Here is a 21,192-nt window from a genome sequence, read left to right as displayed (position 1 = left end):
CTGTTTTACATCCTGAAAAAAGAGGGTTTGTGAGAGGAGGTGCTGCTGTGGTCAAGTCGACAACGGAGCAACTGAAGTGCCAGAAGAGTAATAGCATCTTCTCCAATTATATGATCCTCATTGAGAACCCAGGACTTCAACAAAGTGTTCAAACACCAGAGAATGGAACTGGCATCACGTCGTTGAGAGATGTGGTATTGGGCCTTATCAGCTGATTTCTGAAAGCCTTATAATGAGGGTGGAGCAGATATACATTCCATTCTTTGGCTGTATTTTTGTTCAACAAAGCCTACAATTTTCAGTCACTTGAAAATGTAATTATAGATAATGTTTGCATCAGTAGCAAGAATACAATAAGCACACAGGGCATGAAAACTCCACTGAAATCACATCCTCTTAGGTTATGATGCTTGTCTCCCGCCAATGCATTTCGACAAGCTAATATTGGGAATGGTTTGTGGATGAGGCCAACCCATACATGAATTCTACTCTAACTTTTCTAGTACCCCTTCCTTTACATTGGGTGTCTACACATGAAACAAATATCTATGACTTGCTGAAAATCCAGAATCCTATAGAGAGTTCAAACATGTACTGATACTTGAAATGGACTGGGTACCAGAATTGGGTGGGTCACAACTGTCCATCACTTAAATCCATTTGTCATCTTGCTCAGAGACTCTACTTATTTTGACCCACTTATGAAGAAGGATGTAGAAGTGCATGTAACTCTAGAAAGGATTCTGCATAAAGTCACCAATTAAGGGGGACAGAGAAGACCTAACTCCACCTGAAAACCTTTTTCTAATTCACAAGAAGGCTGTGGGCTGGAGGGCCCCTGAGAAAGGCCAAGTGTTCACCGTGGGAAGTAAATGGAAGGAAATCCAGATTTTCTAAATGAAATCCTTAAAAAAAACCTTTTCATTAAATATACAGGTATCTTAAATGAAGAATGGGAATTCACCTTAACATTCCATGTTAATTGCTTCCTTATCTCAGCAGTTAAGTGAGAGTCTGCCTCAGGCATTAGGAGATCTTGACATCACATTGCTATGGTGCCTCATTCTACTGACATCTCTTACAACACTCTTGCCTCCTAGACTCAGAAAGTGGTCTGGCTATGAACTAAAAAACCAAGAACAAGCAATTTATGTGCAAGAGCACAGAATAAGCAGATTATCAGGACGCAGCTAAGAAACTATATTTCACACTCAAATCCACCCATTCAGCTGCCAATTCACCAACATCTCCACAAATTCAACCTGTTTATGGTCTTAAAAGGATCTAAGAATCTCCCCCCAAAAGACTTACAAGCAACCTCCTGGGCCAAACTGTGATCTCAGGCTTTGCAAATGGACAGAGACAGATAGACAGACACAGGCTCGAACATTCAGTGCTACCACCTTTTAGAACTCGATTTCCCCACCAGCAAAATAGGAGTGATACAACTTACCTTGCAACATGTGTCTGGAAATGACCGATAATTTATATAAATCCCTTAGCCAAATGGCTGTCCCACATTATGCTCTAAATCAACAACAAGTGATATTATAAAATATTTCAGAACATGAACCATTGGGAAGGCAGTGTCCTTTAAAGTGTGAGTCATCAGAAATAGGAGAAACATACACACCAAAAAATATTTGATTGTCACTGAATTACAGTTTTGTTGATGCGAGAAAACATTTGTTGGCTTCTGGGTCTATATCGTTTTATTGAATAGACAACTAGAAATCAATGTGGATCAAAAGAATTATGTTCTGAATAGGCTGAAAAACAAGACATAGTTAGAGGCAAGGAAAAAGGCTTTCACGTAGCTTGTGAGGCTAACAGTCCCATTTTAGTCACCTTTTGCAATAGCTGAACACAAAATCTTGGCTCACTGAAAGACTGCCAATAAACTTAGACTTCGTAGACACTGAAATGTGCTGATTACAAAGTACCAATTAATTTGTACAGAAACATTTCTAGTATCTGGGTGGCAGACTCCCATCTTTTTGCCAACTTTGCTAGGCTTGGCTAGTTTTCCTTCCCCATCTCAGAAACAGCAGTAATCTCTGCTATTGCTTACGTCCCCACTGCCTTCAGTGCCGGCCCTGGCTCCCCCTAATGCAAAGTGTTCTGTTATGTGAGGCAAGGGATCCTTAAGTTTGGAGGTCACATTCACGGCCTGGGGAGTTTCTCAGAGCCAACATCACTTCTTAGCCAGAGTAGATGCTGAGTGTTCCCCTGGCCGGCCAGGTAGGGAGGTAGTTCCTCAACAAAGACCTCAGATCATGCTTTAAGCTTCCCAACTGAATCTCATCACATCTGATCTAACAAATCAAAGCACTTCAATGTGCAAAGCAAATCTTCCCACTAACCATGGTGGCTCTGATCTCTTAGATTTCAAGGACCCTAATGGCTGTGTCAGCAGAAACTAGCGCCTGCTTGTTGAAGCACAAGAACAGAATAACTTCGATGCATCCTGCAGCTAGGCACCACCTGGATACATACCCTACACCCCCTGCGCCACCTCTTAAGGCAAAAATCACTAATTCTTTCTCCAAATGGTTTCCTTCCTCGGAGACTCCACTCCTCCTCCTCCTTTGTTCTCCAGGCTTCGTGACCTGAGCTCCCAGTGAGGCCATTAGGAGGCAGGTCTATGAAATTCCCCCTCCATATTCATACCATCAAAATTGTTCTCTTAATGGCCTAGGTGTTTCTGAGGGGCTAGGAGTCCTGTTATGTGAGAACCAGCCTTCATATTGTGTGGCTAATTCTCATCCCATAAGAAAATCAAAATCGGTTTCAGCTGGTTAGGGATGGGCTCTTGCAGAACCTGCATCGGGGGATAACGGACAGGGAGATATTGCTTTTTGTTTCACCCCATTCCAAAAGGGAAGGTCTGACCACAAGTTCACAGCTGTTGGCCCACAAACTGCATTTTATTTCTCCATCACCATGCAGAAAGAGGAGAGAAAAGAAAATCCATCTTCTTAATGGTGTCCTGGGGATGGAGCATTTTCTGAGACTTTATATGGGAGCAATACTGCATTATTGGCTGAGACTGGGTTTTCGGCTGCGACTTTATAAAGCACGAATGTTCCAAGGGGGGAAACATTAGCTGGCCAGTTGTAATGAAGTTCCACTGTATTTGATTCTCCCAGGCAATGCAGATGAACTTGTGGTCACTTTTAAGTACCATGAAGCCATAAAATATTTAGGTTGTCATTCCTTTCCCAGTATGAGCTTCGCAGTAATACTGTGGGACAGGCAAGAAGCATGTCTTATTATCCTTATTTTCTAGATGAGAAATCCTGACAAGTCAACTGAGATCTGAAGGGGAATGGAACGAGTCAGAAGACAGCCAAGAGAACGACGCACGAGGCTGCTGCTTCGTGAAGGATGCTCAGCCGTGAAGATCTACCTTCTGACCCCCAGCTGGAGAGGCCCAGAGCAGTCTTCCTAGTGATTCCATTCCGTGGCACAGGAGCAGATCCCAGGGCAGGGGGAGTGTCCCCCGCAAGCAGAAACAATCCAAGAGGAAGTGATTTCTAGCTAAAAGTTAAAATTCACCCAACAGCCCATGGACTTAAAATGATTTCTGTATGAAGAAAAATAAATGTTTCCTAGATTCTTCCTGAGAGAAAGTAAATTCAATGGCAAGTGTTCCATGAAGAAAAAAAAAAATGTTTTCCCTCAACCTCCTCTGCACACAGGGTTTCTAAGGCACCTCTAGCAGGCAGAAGTGAAAGCATGCTCTGAGGCCCTCTTCACAAAGAAAAGGAAGGGACACTGCCCATCAGTAGATGCCGGAAGTGACTTTTTTTGACATCCAAGAGTAAGAGAAAAGGAGGAAAAGAAGGATCAGGAAAATCGTGGCTTTTTGTGAAAAGAAAGGATCCTGACAGGGAGTATGATGATGTAAAATAAAGATGACTTCATATGAAGAAATCACCTTGAGATAGAGCTGCCATGGTATTAGCCAGCATTTGGGCTTTTCAAAGGACTTGTGTGTTGCCTTTAAATCCTGACACCGGGAAAGATGGCTGGGTGGACAACGGGAGTCGCAAGGAAAGATGTTACCAGCATGACGGAAGGGAATAATTGCAGTTGGAGGCCTCCTGGTGACAATTTTGAGAAAGCAAACACAGCTGCAGCAGAGCCAAATATAGCTGGCCACGACAGTGACATCCATAAAGTTAATCATTCTGAAATATGCTACCCTTATGCTCCACCAGAAAACTCAACTCCCCTTCCATAATGTAGGAAGAAGTCAAAATACAGTTTTATGCGCAGAAACATGCAGCTGCTCCAGTGGAATTTTACTCCCAGTGGTGACGGAGCTGTTCAGAGACCGTCCCCCTCTCAGGGCGCCAATTCTCAGAACTGTGTGGGGGACAGATGTGGCCCCCTTCTCTTGAAATTTAGAAAACAACTCAGGAACGGATAATAAACTGGGGTTAGAAAAGTCCATTTCATCTTAGAGAAGAGTGAAAAGATACAAAGTCAGGAAAATATAAAAAAGGCAGAAAGAAAACATCAAAAATAGCTATACTCTTCATGACCTACAGGAATCTAAGCTGGGACACAAAGACTCAGGAGGGAAGAAGAAAAAGCAACCTAACAAAATACACATACAACCTTTATACCAAAAGCTTTCCTCCTTCTTTATGCTTTTTCATAGCAGCTTTCCCCTTTGTTATTCCTCTAAGAGTTTCCAAGGGGAAATGATATGTCAGATTTCAACCTGTATTTGTTCACTTGGGTGACACCCATTGTCTTACTCTGGAGATGCAGAGAGAAAAGAGCTGGGTGTGAGAGCGATCGTGCGTGTTTAAATTGGTTTACACCCATCTGCCCCCTCGTAGGTCCATCAATCTCCTTTAACTTCAGCCTTTTGAGAACCTCAGTTTATGTGCTGGTTGCCCATTAGACACAATCACAATTTCAAGGATTCCTTTCAATAGTGACAGGAAGCTATGAGTTAATATAAATGGGTCACATAAAATGGGGCAGCAGCCAGAAATTTGGTCTGGCCAGGGCCAGCTGTGTCTACCCAAGAATCAATTTAAGGTCTTACTGTCCAGATTTTCCTGGGAAAAGTCTTTCTTTCTTCCTATTCTAAACCTAAAATATCTCAACAGTAGCAACATCTTCACTGTAACTGAGAACTAGAAATGGCCCCAGGTCCAGGGAGTTTGCAGCAAGGATAGACGGGGTCACTAAACTGGGTCAAGCTTGTCACCCAGTCAGGTGTGACAGGATTACCAGAGTGAACTTCTTTTCACACCTTTAATAGAAGCCACTCTGAGCTTCTGGGCCAAAGAGTCAAAATCTAGTCCTGAGACCAATTTTCTGCTGTATCATTAATTTGAAGCATATCTTTGGTCAAGATGTTAAACCTTCCTGAATCTTTAATCTTTCAGTTACAAAGGTAATAATATGTGAATACATATTATGATGTGCAACAGTTTCGTAACTTTTATAGCCAAAGACCATTAAATGTAAGTTATTTCAAGAAGGTAAAGCATTATGCCCAATAAGTAGTTTTCCATATATACGTGTCTGTGCGTGTGTGTGTGTGTGTACGTGTGTACACATATTTTATGTCTGTTGACCACAGCCAGGTCAATAAAAACATATTTTGCTCTTTTAGCCTACAGGACTGAGTCTGTATCAGATAAATGTGGTACAACTTTCCTGCTTCAGGGGAGGACTAAGAAATAGAGACATAATTCATGGAAAAGAATATAAAATACCACCTTAAAATTTAATGAGCCTAAGTCAAGCTATGAACTTTAGAGAAAGCCTGGAAAATAAGCCTTTCAGCATAACATCATAGAATTTTTTATCCTACGATGGAAGCTGAAGAACTATTCACTCCTATGGCACTAAAAAAATAAAAAGTTTCACGCTGTCCAAAGTTATGTCAAAGTGTTAAATAAATCAACTGAAATTAACTGTATTCCCTCTGAGGAGTGAGTCAACACCATCACATGTGAAAGTAGGAAATCGCCAGTCTTATTTGAGCCTATAAATGTCAGACAAAGCAGCTGGTGGGTGGGTTGTGGGAACTTATTTCTGTGGCCATAACAGAGAGAACCATACGGTTTCATTAAAGAGAAAAGGCTCCTTGATTTCTCTCATTCCTAAGGCGTAAAATCAAAACATTCTGCATTCCCCTCTTTAAAGCACAATTAGTCAAAGAAATCCTATGTATAGGTCATCTATCTATACGACCCTTCAAAAAAGGGAGCACAACTCATTTAAACTGAGGTCTCATCAGAATAGATTTCTTTATTTAAAATCTGACCTTATGTAAAAAGCCAAATGAGTCTGGTGGAAAAGTCCAGAATAATAAACTGAAATGGTATTTTAGTTTAGTCCACATGCAGCCTAAACTTAATTTACATACATCTTCAGGAGGGGGAAAAATGAGTCTAATAATTTGCTGGCAAGTTAGCTTTGAGGCATTCATTCCAAGGAGTAATTAAAATTTAACAACAACAAAAAAATACACCCGAATTTGTACTCATCTGTCATTTTGAGAGCCATATGATTACATATTTATTAGCATTCCATTTTACATCATCAGCCGATTTGAAAACATCGCTCTCAGTCTCAGAGCATAATATACAACCTGCACTTCCGAAAACAGACCGTTCATAAAGCTCTGGGTGTCGCAGAGCGACAGTGGAAATCTCAGACAGGCTCACTGGCATTTCAGCTGCATAACTGGAATTGCATTTCCATAAAGCTAGTGGGAGTAACCACTTTCTGTTGTGACTTACGACAAATGGGAAGAGGAAAGAGGCTCAAAGTCTCCCCTTTCTTTTAAAAGTCCTTTAAGAGGAGTCTCAGGCTCGCAGTAAATGAAAAAGGAAATCCCAGGAGGGAAGTGAGGTTTCCATCCCTTCCCATCCACATTCAGAGCAGAATATTGGATGGCACAATTACACAGTGATGACGCTGAAGGGGAATAATTATTTGACAATTACCTGAGAGCGGCACATTTACTGAGCTAATTGGTTTTTGTTTCCCTCAAAGGTTTTTCCAGGAGTGCACAACTCCATTTCTCTTAGATTGAGCAAGAGCTTTTTCTTAGGGAAAAATAAAAGTACATTTTCTGCTCTGCTACACAAGTAGCACAGGGCTGATGTTGGCTTTGTTAGATTACCATCCCTCCCCGGTAGTGGCACAGACACGAGTGCATGAGCACGTGCAGGTGCTGATGAACTGCCAATCGGTACCACCTTCCCAGCACTCCCTTCTGCAGTTTCCTAGAACACATCCTATATGGACAAATGGCTGACTCCTTTGTCTTGTCCTAATCTTCGAACAAAAAGCAAAATGGGACCCTCCCCTGAAAAGAACAGAACCTGCTGGCATTAACACTCTAAACTGGAAATACAGGTGAAGTTTGGGTGAAGTTCAGCACAGGAAGTGCAACACATGAATGGCTTCGTAACTCCTCTCCTTGCAACTCCTTGAAAATATCAAGTTCCCACTGAAATGCCAACACGGTAAGGGATGTTCACAGTGTTGTTTAGCAGTGTGAGGTTTGTCTTTCATTCACTACGGTGACATCAGACCCCTGTTGATATTTGGTCTCCTGAGTCTACCCATAAGCCTCCTCAAGGAACTCCACCCAAATTCTGGCACAAATACCTACATCATATGTGTGCTGGCTGTCTGACAGTTTATCAGATTATTGTGTCTGCCCAAACATTACTTGTTTTTTTATAAGAAGTGAATGAGTCTTTAAATTGTAAGAAACAAACCACAAGTAAGGGGTAAAGAGAAAGAAAAGTTTGGGGGGTTGTGTTAAAAAGAAAAGTTTGGGGGGTTGTGTTAAAAAGAAAAGGCGGGGGATGGAGAGTACAAATGCAGTCTTTTATCAGAGGCCAAATATACTGTTATTATTGCTGTTGTCGGGTAGGAAAAACACTGAGGTGAAAAACATTCTAAGTGGTCCCATGAAATCTTAATTACTAGGTTCATATCTGAAAATCCTATGTCCTTTTTAACTTGTTTTTGCAAGGTTCTTGTCCCCCCCCCAGTTCCCTGCATCTCCACAACAGATGCCAAAGTAACCTCAATCCAGCAAATTACAATTAAACAGCAAGACTTAACAAGTAAAGTAATACCTCTTACCCAGATCAAAGATAACATTAGTGTTCTAAATGCCGATGTGGGGTGAGTTTTGGGTCTCAGGAGGCAGGTGATATGAAAATATGCAGTGTTACCTGAGAAGTCCCACCTGAAAAAATATTTTAAAAATATCTTTAAAGAACTATATGCATAGATCTTTTCTTTGGAGTCTCCTCGTTTTAATTTTCTCTCATGACCATCATGGATCAGGTGATAAATCTCAGTAATCTCTGTACTTTATTATTTATAATGGCATTTTCCAAAAACACTTTAAATGCCATCTAAAAAAAAAAAAAAAAAAAGGACACACTGCTTCTGACTTTCATTTTGCTGGTACTGTATAAACAAAAATATATTTTTAATTAAAACAGATTCTCTTTAGTTAACTGAAATATGGAATACAGTGCAAATTTGAGTCAAATCAGAGAATAAACTCAATTTAAATAAAATTAGATAGTGAAGTCTGAAAACTTGGTATGCATTTCCTATAATGCTCAATCATTCCCACGTGGCACCATTTTGTTTTTCTGACAAAAATAAAGGCCTATTTAGTTCACTGATCTCTCTTCTCTCGAATTAACATGTGAGCATGCATTTATGTAACACACACCCACAAGCCATCCACAGCTTTTCCACTTCCTGCCTATGGGGCACAGGCAAGCATGTCACCTCTTTAAGGATCACCTGTGTAATGAGTGTAATAACCACGCTGCAGATCTACTGTGAAGGTTAGAGACTGTAGATACAGTGTCTTGAGACATAGCAGGCATTCAATTAATGACTCACGTTTTTGGCCTATCAGGGAGGAAAAGAGGAAAGCAGTAATTATGTTGCCTTCTTGGACTGGTCGAGTTGTCCCTCTAATAATTTCTTAATCTATAAAACAAGGGCCGATGAGATGGTCTCTAACGCCCCTTTCAACTTTAACAATGACAACCCTAGAACCAAGTTTCAGTTCAATTAGACACAAATAGATATTCTTAGTTATCCTTATACTTGGAAGGATTTAATGAACAGCAGGGGAATTCACCAAATTGATGAATATACACTCAGGATAACTTTTGTCATTTTTCAATAAGGTTACTTACCGATTGTGGGGGGGAAAAATAAGATTTCATTTTAATTTATTGGTAGCTTCTTCTCACAATCTGAATTAGTACTTTTGCAGTTGCATTTATAGATTTTCCCATCTGTAATTTCTTACTTCCGAGATATTATTTCTTATATTTTTGTTCAAAATTTTAAAAAGCTTTTAGAAACCCTAAATGCATATATGATCATTAAAAAGGTGAGACAAGGGAGGAAACCCCCAAGACCAATCCAAAACCAGCTACCCCAGTTTAGAACAGATTTAAAAAAAAAAACAAAAAAATAGTTCCTATTTTATTTTCATCTTTATTGCACTTGATACAACAAAACTTTACTAGTTAAGATAATTTAAAGGGTCCATTTCCACTTACAGTTTATTAATGAATATTAAAACCCCAAGACTTAGAAGCATATGTCCTAATAATTCTATACCACCATAGAGCCTTCAGTGACCTGGACTTTTTAAACACTGGATGGCTTGTGGGGCCATGAAGCGTAATAATTCATCTCCAAAGCTATTTATTCATCTGCCTCCAGGACTCAAACATATTACATCTTACAAACTTATCTAATGTATTCATTCTCCTGGGAAAATGCCATCAAAAATACATCCTACTGCTCTAAAAGAAATCAGCACAAGTAAAGCCCCTATGCTTTATTTAACTTCCTTATAGGAACAGGCCAATATCTAGTCAACTGAAATTCAATGCAAGGGGCAATATACCATACATGATAACCAGTCTGGACAACATTAAAGCCACACAGCTATCATATCAACAGTATGAATGTGGCCAAAGTATTTTCAATTGATCAATGCCCTCCCCCACACCCTTCAATATCCCCAACGTTAGTTTCTAATGTGAGCTAATTGCAAACTCTTTCGTAAACATGGTACAGTATTCTCAGGGCTAAGGAGACAAATAAGAAGATCGTCATTTACATATCCTCTACTTTTCCTCTATTTGTAAAAGGTCAATTAAGCAATAGTTGGCAAACCCTGAAAACAATTTAAGTTTGATGCCAAAGGACATCATTTGGAAACAACTAACATCTGGAAGAGAAGTGGGGTAGAAGTGACCTTAGGATTTGTATGGATATTCTGTGGCTAAAATACAAAGGCTCTACTCAGAGCAAATATTTTGAACAAGCCACCTTTATCCACCTAATGAAAAGGACAAATTAAACTTTCATAATTTAACTGACAAGAGACAGCACCTTTCAGAGGCCACTAACACTTTAAATTCATAGAGCATTCATTAGCTAGATATATTATGGCCACTTACATAGCAGGTGACCAGAAATTCAAAATCATGATAAGCCAATCCTTCAGTTCAGCCCCACATTCCTCTGGAGAGGAAAAAACACACAAAACTTTCAAAAGCTAATGTGCAAACATCTATTATATATCTATATAGCACACACACACACACACACACACATTTAAGGAGGACAAGACGGAGCCCTTTTAAAACAAGTATCATGGAAATGTTACTAACCAAGATTAATTTCTCTGAGAAAACTGCCAAAAAGAAATTCAATATTTTAATTTATATTATCTGATTACCTTAGTTGAGATAATGAACCTGATCGTGTGTACAAGCAAGTTAATGTTCTTAATATCGAGTGAAAAGACAATTCTCATTTAACAGATAACTATCATCCCCTGCCCCCATTAAAAAAAAAAAAAAATTCCTAGGGGCTCAAATAATTGGCCGCTGCGGAGTTTCTCAAGAATCTCTCAACTCATAACATTTAACATACAAGAAAAAGAATCTAGCACCGTAGGGGAAAGTTAGTTGCCAGGGAAATGGATCATAAAGCTCGGAATGGCATGAAAATTGCTACAAGTACAGTAATGTGCCAGAAAGAATATGGATGTTAAGTCTTAACAGTGTGCAGAATAGGGAACATTCTATGTGGACTCTTACCAAGGATAGCAGTCCCTTTTCCCTAGATTAATTGTAGCCTGGACTCACTACCAAAAATCTTGCCCGGTAATTGGCAATCTCACATATTCCAGTTCTAAATGGACACAGACCTTTCAGACCCACTTCTGGCACTCCCTGGTCTCTCTCTTCAGGTTTTCCTTCCACCACACGCCTGGCACACAGAGAGGTCCTGCTGAGGGGATCAAAGTTTCTCTTACCAGCTCAGGCACCGTCAAGACTAACCAACCAGATAAAAATGAGGCATACTTCCCTTTCCTCAGGAATCCCAGCTCCCTACTTCTCCCAATAAACTACCCTCGTTTGACGACATGTCAAACAACCAGAAGCACATTAATTATTAAATTATAGGCTGCATCCCAGACAAAACCACCACGATTACGTAAAAATTACCACTAATTTCTGCCAGAGAGCACACCTGGCTATTGTAATGCTTTATAATTAACCGCCCCCTCCCCTTTTTTTTCTTTCTTCCCTCTTCTTCCTCCCACTCTCCCACCGCAGGAAAGGAATCTTGGCAAATGGAAAGTCAGAAGAGCGGATAATATGGTAAGAAGGGATCTTTAAAGGGGTCACCGGAGCTCCCACAGCCCCGCAATTCCAATGGCACGAGCGTGCACGCGCGCTCTCCTCCCCGGGACGCCGCGCCCCGCTGGCCATCCCCGAGCCCAGACCCTCGGACACCGCGCCCCGCCGGCCGTTCCTCGCTGGCCTGGCTCGCCGGTTCCGCGAACCCGATCCCGGACCCCCGTCTCCGCGCCGCTCGGCCGGTCAGGACGCTCTCCCTCCTCCCCAAGCCCCGCGCCGGCTCCGAAGCCCCGAGGCGGCGGCTGATCCGGAGTCTCCACTCGCGTTCCCCGGGCAGCGGAGCCGCCGCGCTTGCCTCTCCCTCCTCGGGGCTTCGGAAGGCGACTTGGCCAAGGCCGCCCGCTCGGGGTCGCGGGGAGAACGCCCGCGCGACCCCCCGTCCCCGTGGGACCCCACTCACATTCGGTCCGGAACTAGCAGGCGCCCCTCGACCATCATGTCCGGGAGGAAATCCAGCTTGAAGGCAGAAGTCATGTTGGCGGCGCACGAGGCGCTCGGAGGGCGGGCGGGGGGCGGCGGCGGTGCGCGCGTCCGAGCGGCCGCGGCCGGCGAGACGGGCAGGGACAGGTGCGCGCGGCCTCCCCGCGGCAGCCGCCCGAGCCGGCACTTGTCACATTCTCCCCCTCCCGCGCTCCGCCAATCCCCTCCGAAAGCCGGAGCCGAGGCCGCGGGCTGCGGAGCGCCAGGTGCGGGGAGCGGAGGCGGAGCTCCGCGCCCGCGCGCCGCCGCTTAACCCCTGAGGGCCCGCCCGGGGGAGGGACCTGCCCCAGGCAGGCGGCTGGGGCTGCTGAGCTCACCGGCTTTAAAAATAGCCCGACTTTTCCTAGGGTCCCAGAGCATCTTCTAGAGATACTCAACGCTCGGAGTCTGCCCTGTTCCTCTTAATTCCCCGTTTCCAGGCGCTGGCAAAAGGCCCAAGAAGCGATGCTAGGTTTCCTGCCACTGTGTGGCCAAAGCCTAGTTCACGGGCTGGTCAAAACCATATCCCAAAGTCACTGGAGAGAGAATCATCCCAAAGGTTTGCATGCTCTCGGTGTGGGTGTGATACGCTTGTCTGTGTGTGAATGAACCAAAATAACTGAAATAGGATTCGTGGTTTAGCCAAAGTAAATATCTCATAAATGGCCCAAGTGACATTCCGGGACTTATCTCAGAGCTTTAAGGAGAAAGACGAATCAATCTCTGTACAGTTATGATTCCTTTTGTATGATCTTGGAAACACGAATAATTATAAAGGAATGGAAATAAGAAACAGTAATAAATCATGTTTTCTTTTAAAAAGATAAATCATGAATTTGCCAGTTCCTAGTATTTAATACAAGGATTAAAAAAGCAACAGTGACTTCATGGAACAGAGGTCTACATGGCCACGAAGCTTAAATACCCATTTCAGATTTGTGACTGATTTACTGATAGGAATTGAGAAAAATGACAAGACACTTACAAGTAAATAGAAGCAGGTGAGTTTGATTTTTCCAGGTGATTTGCTCAAATTCTTAAAAGATAAATGATGTATAATGGTGGCATTCTAATTTAGCATTCTCATTATTGTTTTATTGTTTGGTTATTTGGATGAAACTGAACTTTTCACAACGTCACAAGTATGTAAAACTACTTCATGGACTAATTCACATTCTAAAGCAACCTCATAAATCGCAGAGCTCACGTTAATAGTTTGCCTCTTGGTAATCACGGTAGCCAGGGGGTTAAACAATTTAGTCACGTGTAAATGTACTGCTTGTAGCTAAATGTATCAGACATCACAATATGGAGGAAAAATATTTTTTTTCTCACCAATATCTCGTGTGGTAATGAGAATTGACCATCTTTAGAGGTTATGAAGGAAAATAGATATGTATATACCAATTTAAATTTACATAGCAATTTAAATCCAGGCTTGATGCATTGAGCAATATAGAGTAACAGGCCTGGAGTATTCAATTAAGGCCAAACATACATAATTCACTCCGTTTCCTTCTTCAGCTGAACAGTATATCTGGCTTTTGACCAAGATAATTCCAATTCCAAGAGCATTGAATGTAAGGCTAGGACTAACCTTCATTTGAAAGCATTGCCTTTCTGAGGAACCAGGTCTAGATTCTTAAGGAATTGAAAAGCAGGTGCAATAAAATGAATTTGTACATTCAAAATGCCCAAACTTTTCGTAATAATACTAGGTTACATTTATCCCTCCCTCAGCTACTGCAGGCTACCTTTAAAATTTTAAGAATTCTGTTGGTCTTTCAATGATTTTAATAATTAGCTGGATAAATGAGACAAACCTTGACAGTTCTTGGTTTTCTACCCATTATTTACATAAATCCCAAATGTATATAATGAGCTGACTATGTAACAAATTTATTTTAAAATGAATGAACAGAAGCAGAGCACAACTGCATTAATCAAAAGAAAAAATATTTTCAAATCAGCTCTGGAATAAAGCTCCATCTATGTCTACATTCCATAAGGTAGAAAAGGCTTCATTAACATGTACACTTCTGAAATATTTATTTTCCCCTTAATTGCATGTGAATTAGTTGGGAGAAGCTGTAGGGAAGCCCTCTTACTGACTTAAGCCTTCTCAGCAGTTTGTTAAATTCTTGCCTCCAATCCCTGGAGGCGATGGTGGATTCAAAGAAGCTTTTAATCATACTATAAGGAGGGTGAAGTAGTGTGTAAGTAGGTCATAGAGAAAGAATTACAAGTGCATAGGTTATTGCCTTATTCAACAGCTAGTGTACCAGAGTTTTCAAAGCACACTTGCTTTACCATTTAGAGTGAGAAGCAAAACTGGGGTCAAATGTGAAAGATCACTCTTATGTGGGATACAGTGACGGCATGAGCCAAGGAAAGCTTATGGTATACGGTTGAGTTTAAATAGTTTGGCAGCCAAATACACAAGTAATGTAGCGAATGCACTTGATGTAGGTGCCAGGGAGAAACAAAACACACACTCACACACACATACACACACATCCCATAGGGTTTTGTTTCCATGATATCAGCATATGTACATAAATTTCAAAGGTTTGAGCAGAAAACCAAAAACAAAACAAAAACCCAACCAAATACCACCTGATGAAAAGCTTAAATTTTTCATTTCAATGCTTTGACAGAAGGCAAATATGTATATATCTGAACACAGCTCAGTGGGGCCCCTTTTTAAGTTTTCGTGCAGTAATGAGCCACCAGGTAGCATGTTTTGGCAGTTGGAGTTATTTGGCAGACAGCTCCACTGGGGGCTGTTGAACATTCGGGTTCAATGAAGCTATTTTATAGCCAAGGATCTTACTAACAGCAGTGAGAGAGGATGGGGCCATTAGCAGGCTCCTCTTGTGGATGCCACCTGGTTGGTGACACCGTGAAGGACAGAGCTGTCGGGAACCATGACGTTCCTCATAGTTTTAGCTTCGTTGCAGAAAAACCTCAAGCTCATCCCTAGGCCCATCCCCCTACCTTCCCTAATTGTCTCCTTTTTTTTTTCTTCTTCTTTTTTTAATCAACTTGCTATTCATTTCCCAAACAAAAGGCAATTCAAGAATTGGAAGCTCTTCAAGGGAAAGTTTCTGAATGACCTCATTTTTATATGAGGCCTTCCAAGGCAGTGGGGTGCACTGTGCTGTTTCAGCAAACCCCTTTCCCCCTCATGCCTCATCTCAAACTGAGTTTTGTCCAATGTCATTGTTTGAGCACTGAATTATCACCGGCATTTTTTAAAAAAGAACAAAACCCTCAATAGAAACAGAATGCTAATAAATGCATTTGTACATAGAGTACACACTGCTTGAAATCAAACAATCCTATTCCTGTCACCCCCCCTCAATCAATGAACCAGAATGCAGTCCCTCAACTACAGACCTTTCATCATCTTTGTACATGCATATATGACAACTTAGAGACTGGTGTTTCATCTGTAGAATGTTCTTCTCCTGCAGACAACCCTGTCTATTTTATGACAGATCTCCATTAAAAAATATTCCTACACATAACTTTATGCATCGTAATCTCTTTAAAAGCAACCTATCAGCTACGTGACTATAGATGAACCAGCACTACTTTGTCTACTCAAAAAGCCACCTTCATAAAAGGGTTTTTCCCCTCCTCACTTCTGGCTCATCATTACAAACAAGAATCCAAAACATCTTTCCCCTGTCCCATTTCCAAATTCAAATTTTATTAACATAGCTATTTGGTTTATGTTAAAAAAAATAAAATAAAATAAAGCCCAGTGTGCTCAAAGCCATTTGGAGCAGGAAATAGAGGCCCTATAAGGGGATTTCCCATCATTTCCAGCCAATAAAACTGAAATCTGCATGAATTTTAAGTACCTGAGAGAGTATCTGACTTTGTGGCCATGGGATTGTTCTGGTTTACCCAGTTTTATTAGCAACTTGGAAACAAACAAACAGATCCTTAAGTGAGACATTGTAAATATATATTTTCTTAGCTTCATAAAAGTATCATCTAAAAAATAAATACATCACCAATCATAAGTTCAAAATTATCGCCTTATTATCTCCCCCCACACACTTTTGAAACCTTCTGGAATGGAGATTTTATCACAGTCTTAAAACAACTTAAGTGAAATTAAATGCCAATAAAGATGAGATCGTTATTAAATTCATATTTTACATTTTTACGGGAATTTTAAATAGTCACTCTCCCTTGAGAACAGCTGCTACTGGCTTTTTGCAATATTGTATTTTTCTGAATCTGTTTTTAATAGAGCAAAAACACATACTGTTGAATTTATCTCCCTTCTGAAGAGGCCCTCAACCTGAAGATCATTCTTTGCATACATACCTTCTGGCTCTCAAATGCGGTGCCCTTCTAGGGTTTTCAGAAGCTTCCATTCCCAGGGGATGAAAGGTTAACACTGGGGATCTGACAGACCCAGAGCCCAGCCAGCTCATCACTTCCCTCTCTAACTTGCTTTTCCTTTTTCCTTCTTTCTCCATTACACCGCTGCTGCCTTCTTTGTTCCCCCCACCCTAGGCTTTCTCTTTTCTCTCGCTCTCTCTCTCAAATGGAAGCCAGACAATACCAGAAGCTTCCCTCTACAGCTGGTGTCTGAAGAGGCAGGTGACTACAAAAGTGAAATGAGTTGTTGTGGGCTGCTTATCTGCCAGAAAAATCAAGTTTGCTTTAGCCTTGACCAAGGCTGATTTCCGACCTAAGAACAGCTGTCTCTGGAGTTGGGCTTCCTTCCAGACAAGGGGTGGGAGGGGGAGGCTGTACGATTGTGTCCCACAAAGTGAGTAAGTCGGATGTGAAAATTGGGAAGGAGAATGGAGAAAGGATGGGGAGACAAACAAGGCTTGTCTGTCCAGCATGGCGATTTGTACACAAAGGCACCCAGGGAAAAAAAAAAAAAAAAAACTCTGAAGGAATGCTTCAGTGGCCTCTTGAAGATGCCGAGATTTGTCAGACTATACCAGGCACCCTTATCTGGTGCCAGGCTGGCGGTAGGAACAACATTTATACCTATCAGAATGAGGGTTTTAGTTCTTGGCAATCTGCCCTTCAACACTCCCACCCCCACAAAAGGTTTTCCCCAACTGGCCCAAAGTTCTCATCTTACTGTCACGTGTTGTTAAATTTAAAAAAGAGAAATGGTTGCTTGATGGAGGACAACAGCTGAGTGGCAGCAGCTGGGTGGATACAGTAGCAGGCAAAATACTAGGTCCAGAGAGAAACCAGCAACAGGTGGGGGTGAAAGAAAGCGCAATGGAAGTTTTAGTCTAAGGGGGAGGGGGGTTGCCCTAGAGTCCAGTGGTCGGCAAACTCTTTAGTCAACAGAGCCAACTATCAACAGTGCAACGATTGAAATTTCTTTTGAGAGCCCAATTTTTTAAACTTAAACTATATAGGTAGGTACATTGTTATTAACTTAATTAGGGTACTCCTAAGGCTTAGGAAGAGCCACACTCAAGGGGCCAAAGAGCCGCATGTGGCTCACTAGCCGCAGTTTGCCGACCACGGCCCTAGGCAGCCCTTGACAAGAATCACAATCTCAACTTGAGAGGAAATCTCTGCAGGCATGACAGCCCCATTTGCCTGTATGTCTCTCCTTTCCCTGAACAAATGAATTAGAGTGAGGATTAGAGAGCAAAAGCCTGGGGTTCTGCAAAACAAAATGCATGAATCTACTTTATCCACGCTGATGACAGAGCCCCATCAAAGAGCTTCTGGTTACGAGGATCAGAAGTCATCTGATATGGTGCATGCAGACTAGACTCTTTAAGGCAAATGCTGCTTTCAAACTGAGTGAAAAAGATTATACGATTTAAGAACCACACCTGTTGCATTCTGCATGTGATTCTGCCACAGAGTTGATGGATGCAGGGAACGCCATTTAATTTTCTGATTCCTCACTAGACCTTTGTCACATGGGTGGCCCTCATTTCCTTGTAGGGATGACTGGCTGGAAAATCAACACCTACCATGATCCTCAGATAAGAAGTACAATGTGTTAGCCTAATTATTCCCACTGCAATTATATAACCAAGCTATTAATGTGACATGGAGGTTGAAAATACATTAAGGTTTTGAGCACAGGAAATTTATTTTTTTCCCTACAATATGGTTCAAATCTCTAGCCATTTTTAGCTTATGATAGAGGTTTTCAAAAGATCCCAAGTGGCTTTTTATTTAAGCTTGCTTTTGATGCTAATTCCCATGGAGTCCATTAGGAAAAAAAAAAAGATTGTGTGTCCCTTTCTCTTAAAAAACAAACAAACAAAAAACCTACCTAAAATCTTCATGGAAAAGTGGTGTAGCTACCTACCCAAGCTAAGTGGAATGTATTCTCTCATCTTGTCTCTACTGCTGAGTATAAACCTTTGTGTTACCCAATCACTTAGTTTCCCCATACTCTCTGGAGGCTAATAGCTACATTTGTCCTATTTCATAGGAATGTGGTAAGGTTAGAGAGAAGGAGAGATGTGAATGACATTGAGAATCTGAAAAAGAAAGGTGACGAGGCTGAAGATTTTGTTTTGCTCTTTTCAATAGAAAGATAAGACCAAGGTGTTCTAAGAACATCTTCCCTCTCCTCCTTACTCAGCGGTCCTTCAAGGCCTAGTTCAATGTCCCCCTCCTCTGCATTACACCACTTGATACTTTCTTACCCACTGCTCTGTCTCACAACTGCTGTGAGCTTCTTGATGGCTGAGGCTCTGTCCTATATTGAGCACAATATGTCTTTATTGCCAGATTTGTTATGATCCCAGCATGACATATTTTGGCCATGCATACAGATAAAAAGTCATGTTTCAACTTCATAAAGCTTTAAAGCACTCCATTATTCCTTCCAACATTTGTTCCCATTATACAGATTAAAGCCTGAGAAACGTGAGGCTTAGGACGCTTTAATTCAAAGATGCTTTAATTCAAAGACCTCATGAACAAGCCGGGACACAGAGGGGAGTTGTGGTCAGAACTCAGAAGCAAAACACTGCTGAGATTTCGTTCGCTTTCTTTTCCCTTTCTGAATTCACAGCTTACTCAGTGGCAAAACCAGGAGGTGTGTACCAATCAAAGTCCACAGTGGGCATGCAGGCCCAGAGGAAGACTTGACTTTTATGTGTCAAATATCCAATTGTTACACTTTCAAGTTGGCCAAGGAAAGAGTTGTTTGAGCCCTGAGTTAGAATCCCTTCCACTACAAGCTGTGTCTCTAGGCCTATTACTTTACCTTTCTCGAGCTCAGTTTGTTCAGCTTTAAAATGGGAATAACAGACCTCTCGGATATATGTAAGAATTAAATTAGAAAAGATAAAAGAAACCACCTCGTATAGTGCCAGGCATAGAGTCGATGGTTAATAAATTTTGATGTTATTTCTTACCTCCAAGCATAACACTCACACCCTCCAATCTTTGTTTACACCTGGAACTGGCAGGCGGGAAGAAAGAGAAAGCCAGTCTCAATGTTATTGTTCTATAGCATTAGAGTTTCCGCTGACACTTCAACGTCTGAGACCCACAATCTAAACCAGAGGGAAGAGGACGGTTCTGGTTGATGGAGAGTAGGCACTGGGGCTCGGAACGCGGTCTCCACCCCTTTTCATCAAGTCAGTTTCCAAAGAGAAGGTCAAAGGAACCCTAACTGCTGCCACCAGGAACTCACGCCAACCACCCCCAACTCAGCGCACTTTTCATTTACAGAAGCGCTTCTTAAGTCACCTCTGAATGAGCAGGGAGCCGTCTCACAGAACCCAAAAGAGAGCGGGGGTCCCAGACCAAGATATTAACAAAGGAATGCCATGACAAAGGCAACCACATTGCAAGGCCCTTGAATTACTGAGATGCGCAGCATCCCGGGAGGGTGAGAAGCATCTGATCCATGTCTGCATCAGGCACAGCTGTGCCCATTCTAGTCTGTTCACACGCCAGCTAAAAGCCAGCAATGCCATCCATAGGTTTCAGCAGAGTTTTACGGACTGCAGCTGCCACCTTTCTCAAGACAGGCATTTAAAAAGCCCCGGACAGCTCTTCTTGGCCAAGACAACAAAGCGGGTTGAACAGAATGATTTTACAGGAAAATTCTAGTGTTTCTTTTGCTCCCAGGGCATGTTGGCAAGTCCTGCTTCATAAACTCCAGTGATTCATCACAGTCCTAAGCAGCCAGTAATGGGTGGGTCAACTTGGAATGGGCTGAGGTGGCAGCTCGAGCTGTCCTGGTAATACCTGTCACTCTGGGCCACTGTCATCCTCTCCCCACAGATGCCAGTTTCCGTTTACTCTGATGGCCTTGACATACAAGGAAATGGGCTTGGGATGAGTCCCACAGGGAGGAGAATGCTATGGAGAAGACAAACATACCTGTGCATGATAATCCTTAAAGATAATCACGTGAAGCAGAAGACTGCGTTTGGGAACCAAGTGTACCTCATCACAAGTCAGGGTTAACCACACACACACACACACACACACACACACACACACACACTCTTACACGTATGTCTGGCTTCCATCTCAGCCCAATCTCTGTAGTTTGGTGTCACATGATCAGAAAGGTGCTGCAGCTCTAGGACACTTCATTTCCAGTCTTAATGGGCTACAACATTAAAACCTCACATATGCTTTCCTTCCTCTGACACCCTCTTCCCCAAGTCCCTTAAGGAAAATGCCACAGGCTTTAATCCTCTCCAAACCACTGCCGCCTCATCTTTCCTACAGAAAAAAAAAAGTCACTGTGAGTTCAGAAAATTCCCAAAGCCAATAAACATTACAGAAGCAATCAATAGTTTTATGAAAGGGGAAATCCCCAGGAATCACCAAACCGTAGAAAGAAATTCAGGAAGGCTAATAAGGATGATCAAAGGCATGATTGCAATGGAATAGACTGTACTTGTTACTGTTTGAAGAGGTGCAGAAAGATGCTATGGATCTGGGCGAGATGCCACTAAACAAGCGGCAGTTCCAATGACTT

At 42.0% G+C, this 21,192-nt stretch overlaps 1 protein-coding gene across 12 annotated transcripts in view; it reads right to left on the bottom strand.

The window, feature by feature from the left end:
- The window catches only part of CELF2 (CUGBP Elav-like family member 2), a gene marked incomplete at its 5' end in the record, with an annotated part of 552,657 nt that overhangs the window by 300,350 nt on the left and 231,115 nt on the right, over nucleotides 1-21,192 (bottom strand). For 5 of the 12 annotated variants that reach the window (XM_081085291.1, XM_081085289.1, XM_081085295.1 and 2 more), the window contains one exon: nucleotides 12,160-12,398. The exons of 5 other annotated variants lie outside the window; for them this stretch is intronic. In XM_081085291.1, coding sequence (XP_080941417.1) covers nucleotides 12,160-12,233 — 74 coding nt within the window. Of the gene's footprint in view, nucleotides 1-12,159; nucleotides 12,402-16,562; nucleotides 18,073-21,192 lie in introns of those variants that run through there. 2 more of the 12 variants (XM_081085284.1, XM_081085290.1) reach the window with 2 other exon arrangements.

This window comes from Myotis nattereri, assembly GCF_964212035.1.
Source record: "Myotis nattereri genome assembly, chromosome: 1".
Taxonomy (NCBI): Eukaryota; Metazoa; Chordata; class Mammalia; order Chiroptera; family Vespertilionidae; genus Myotis; species Myotis nattereri.
This window is presented reverse-complemented; position numbering and strand designations above follow the sequence as displayed.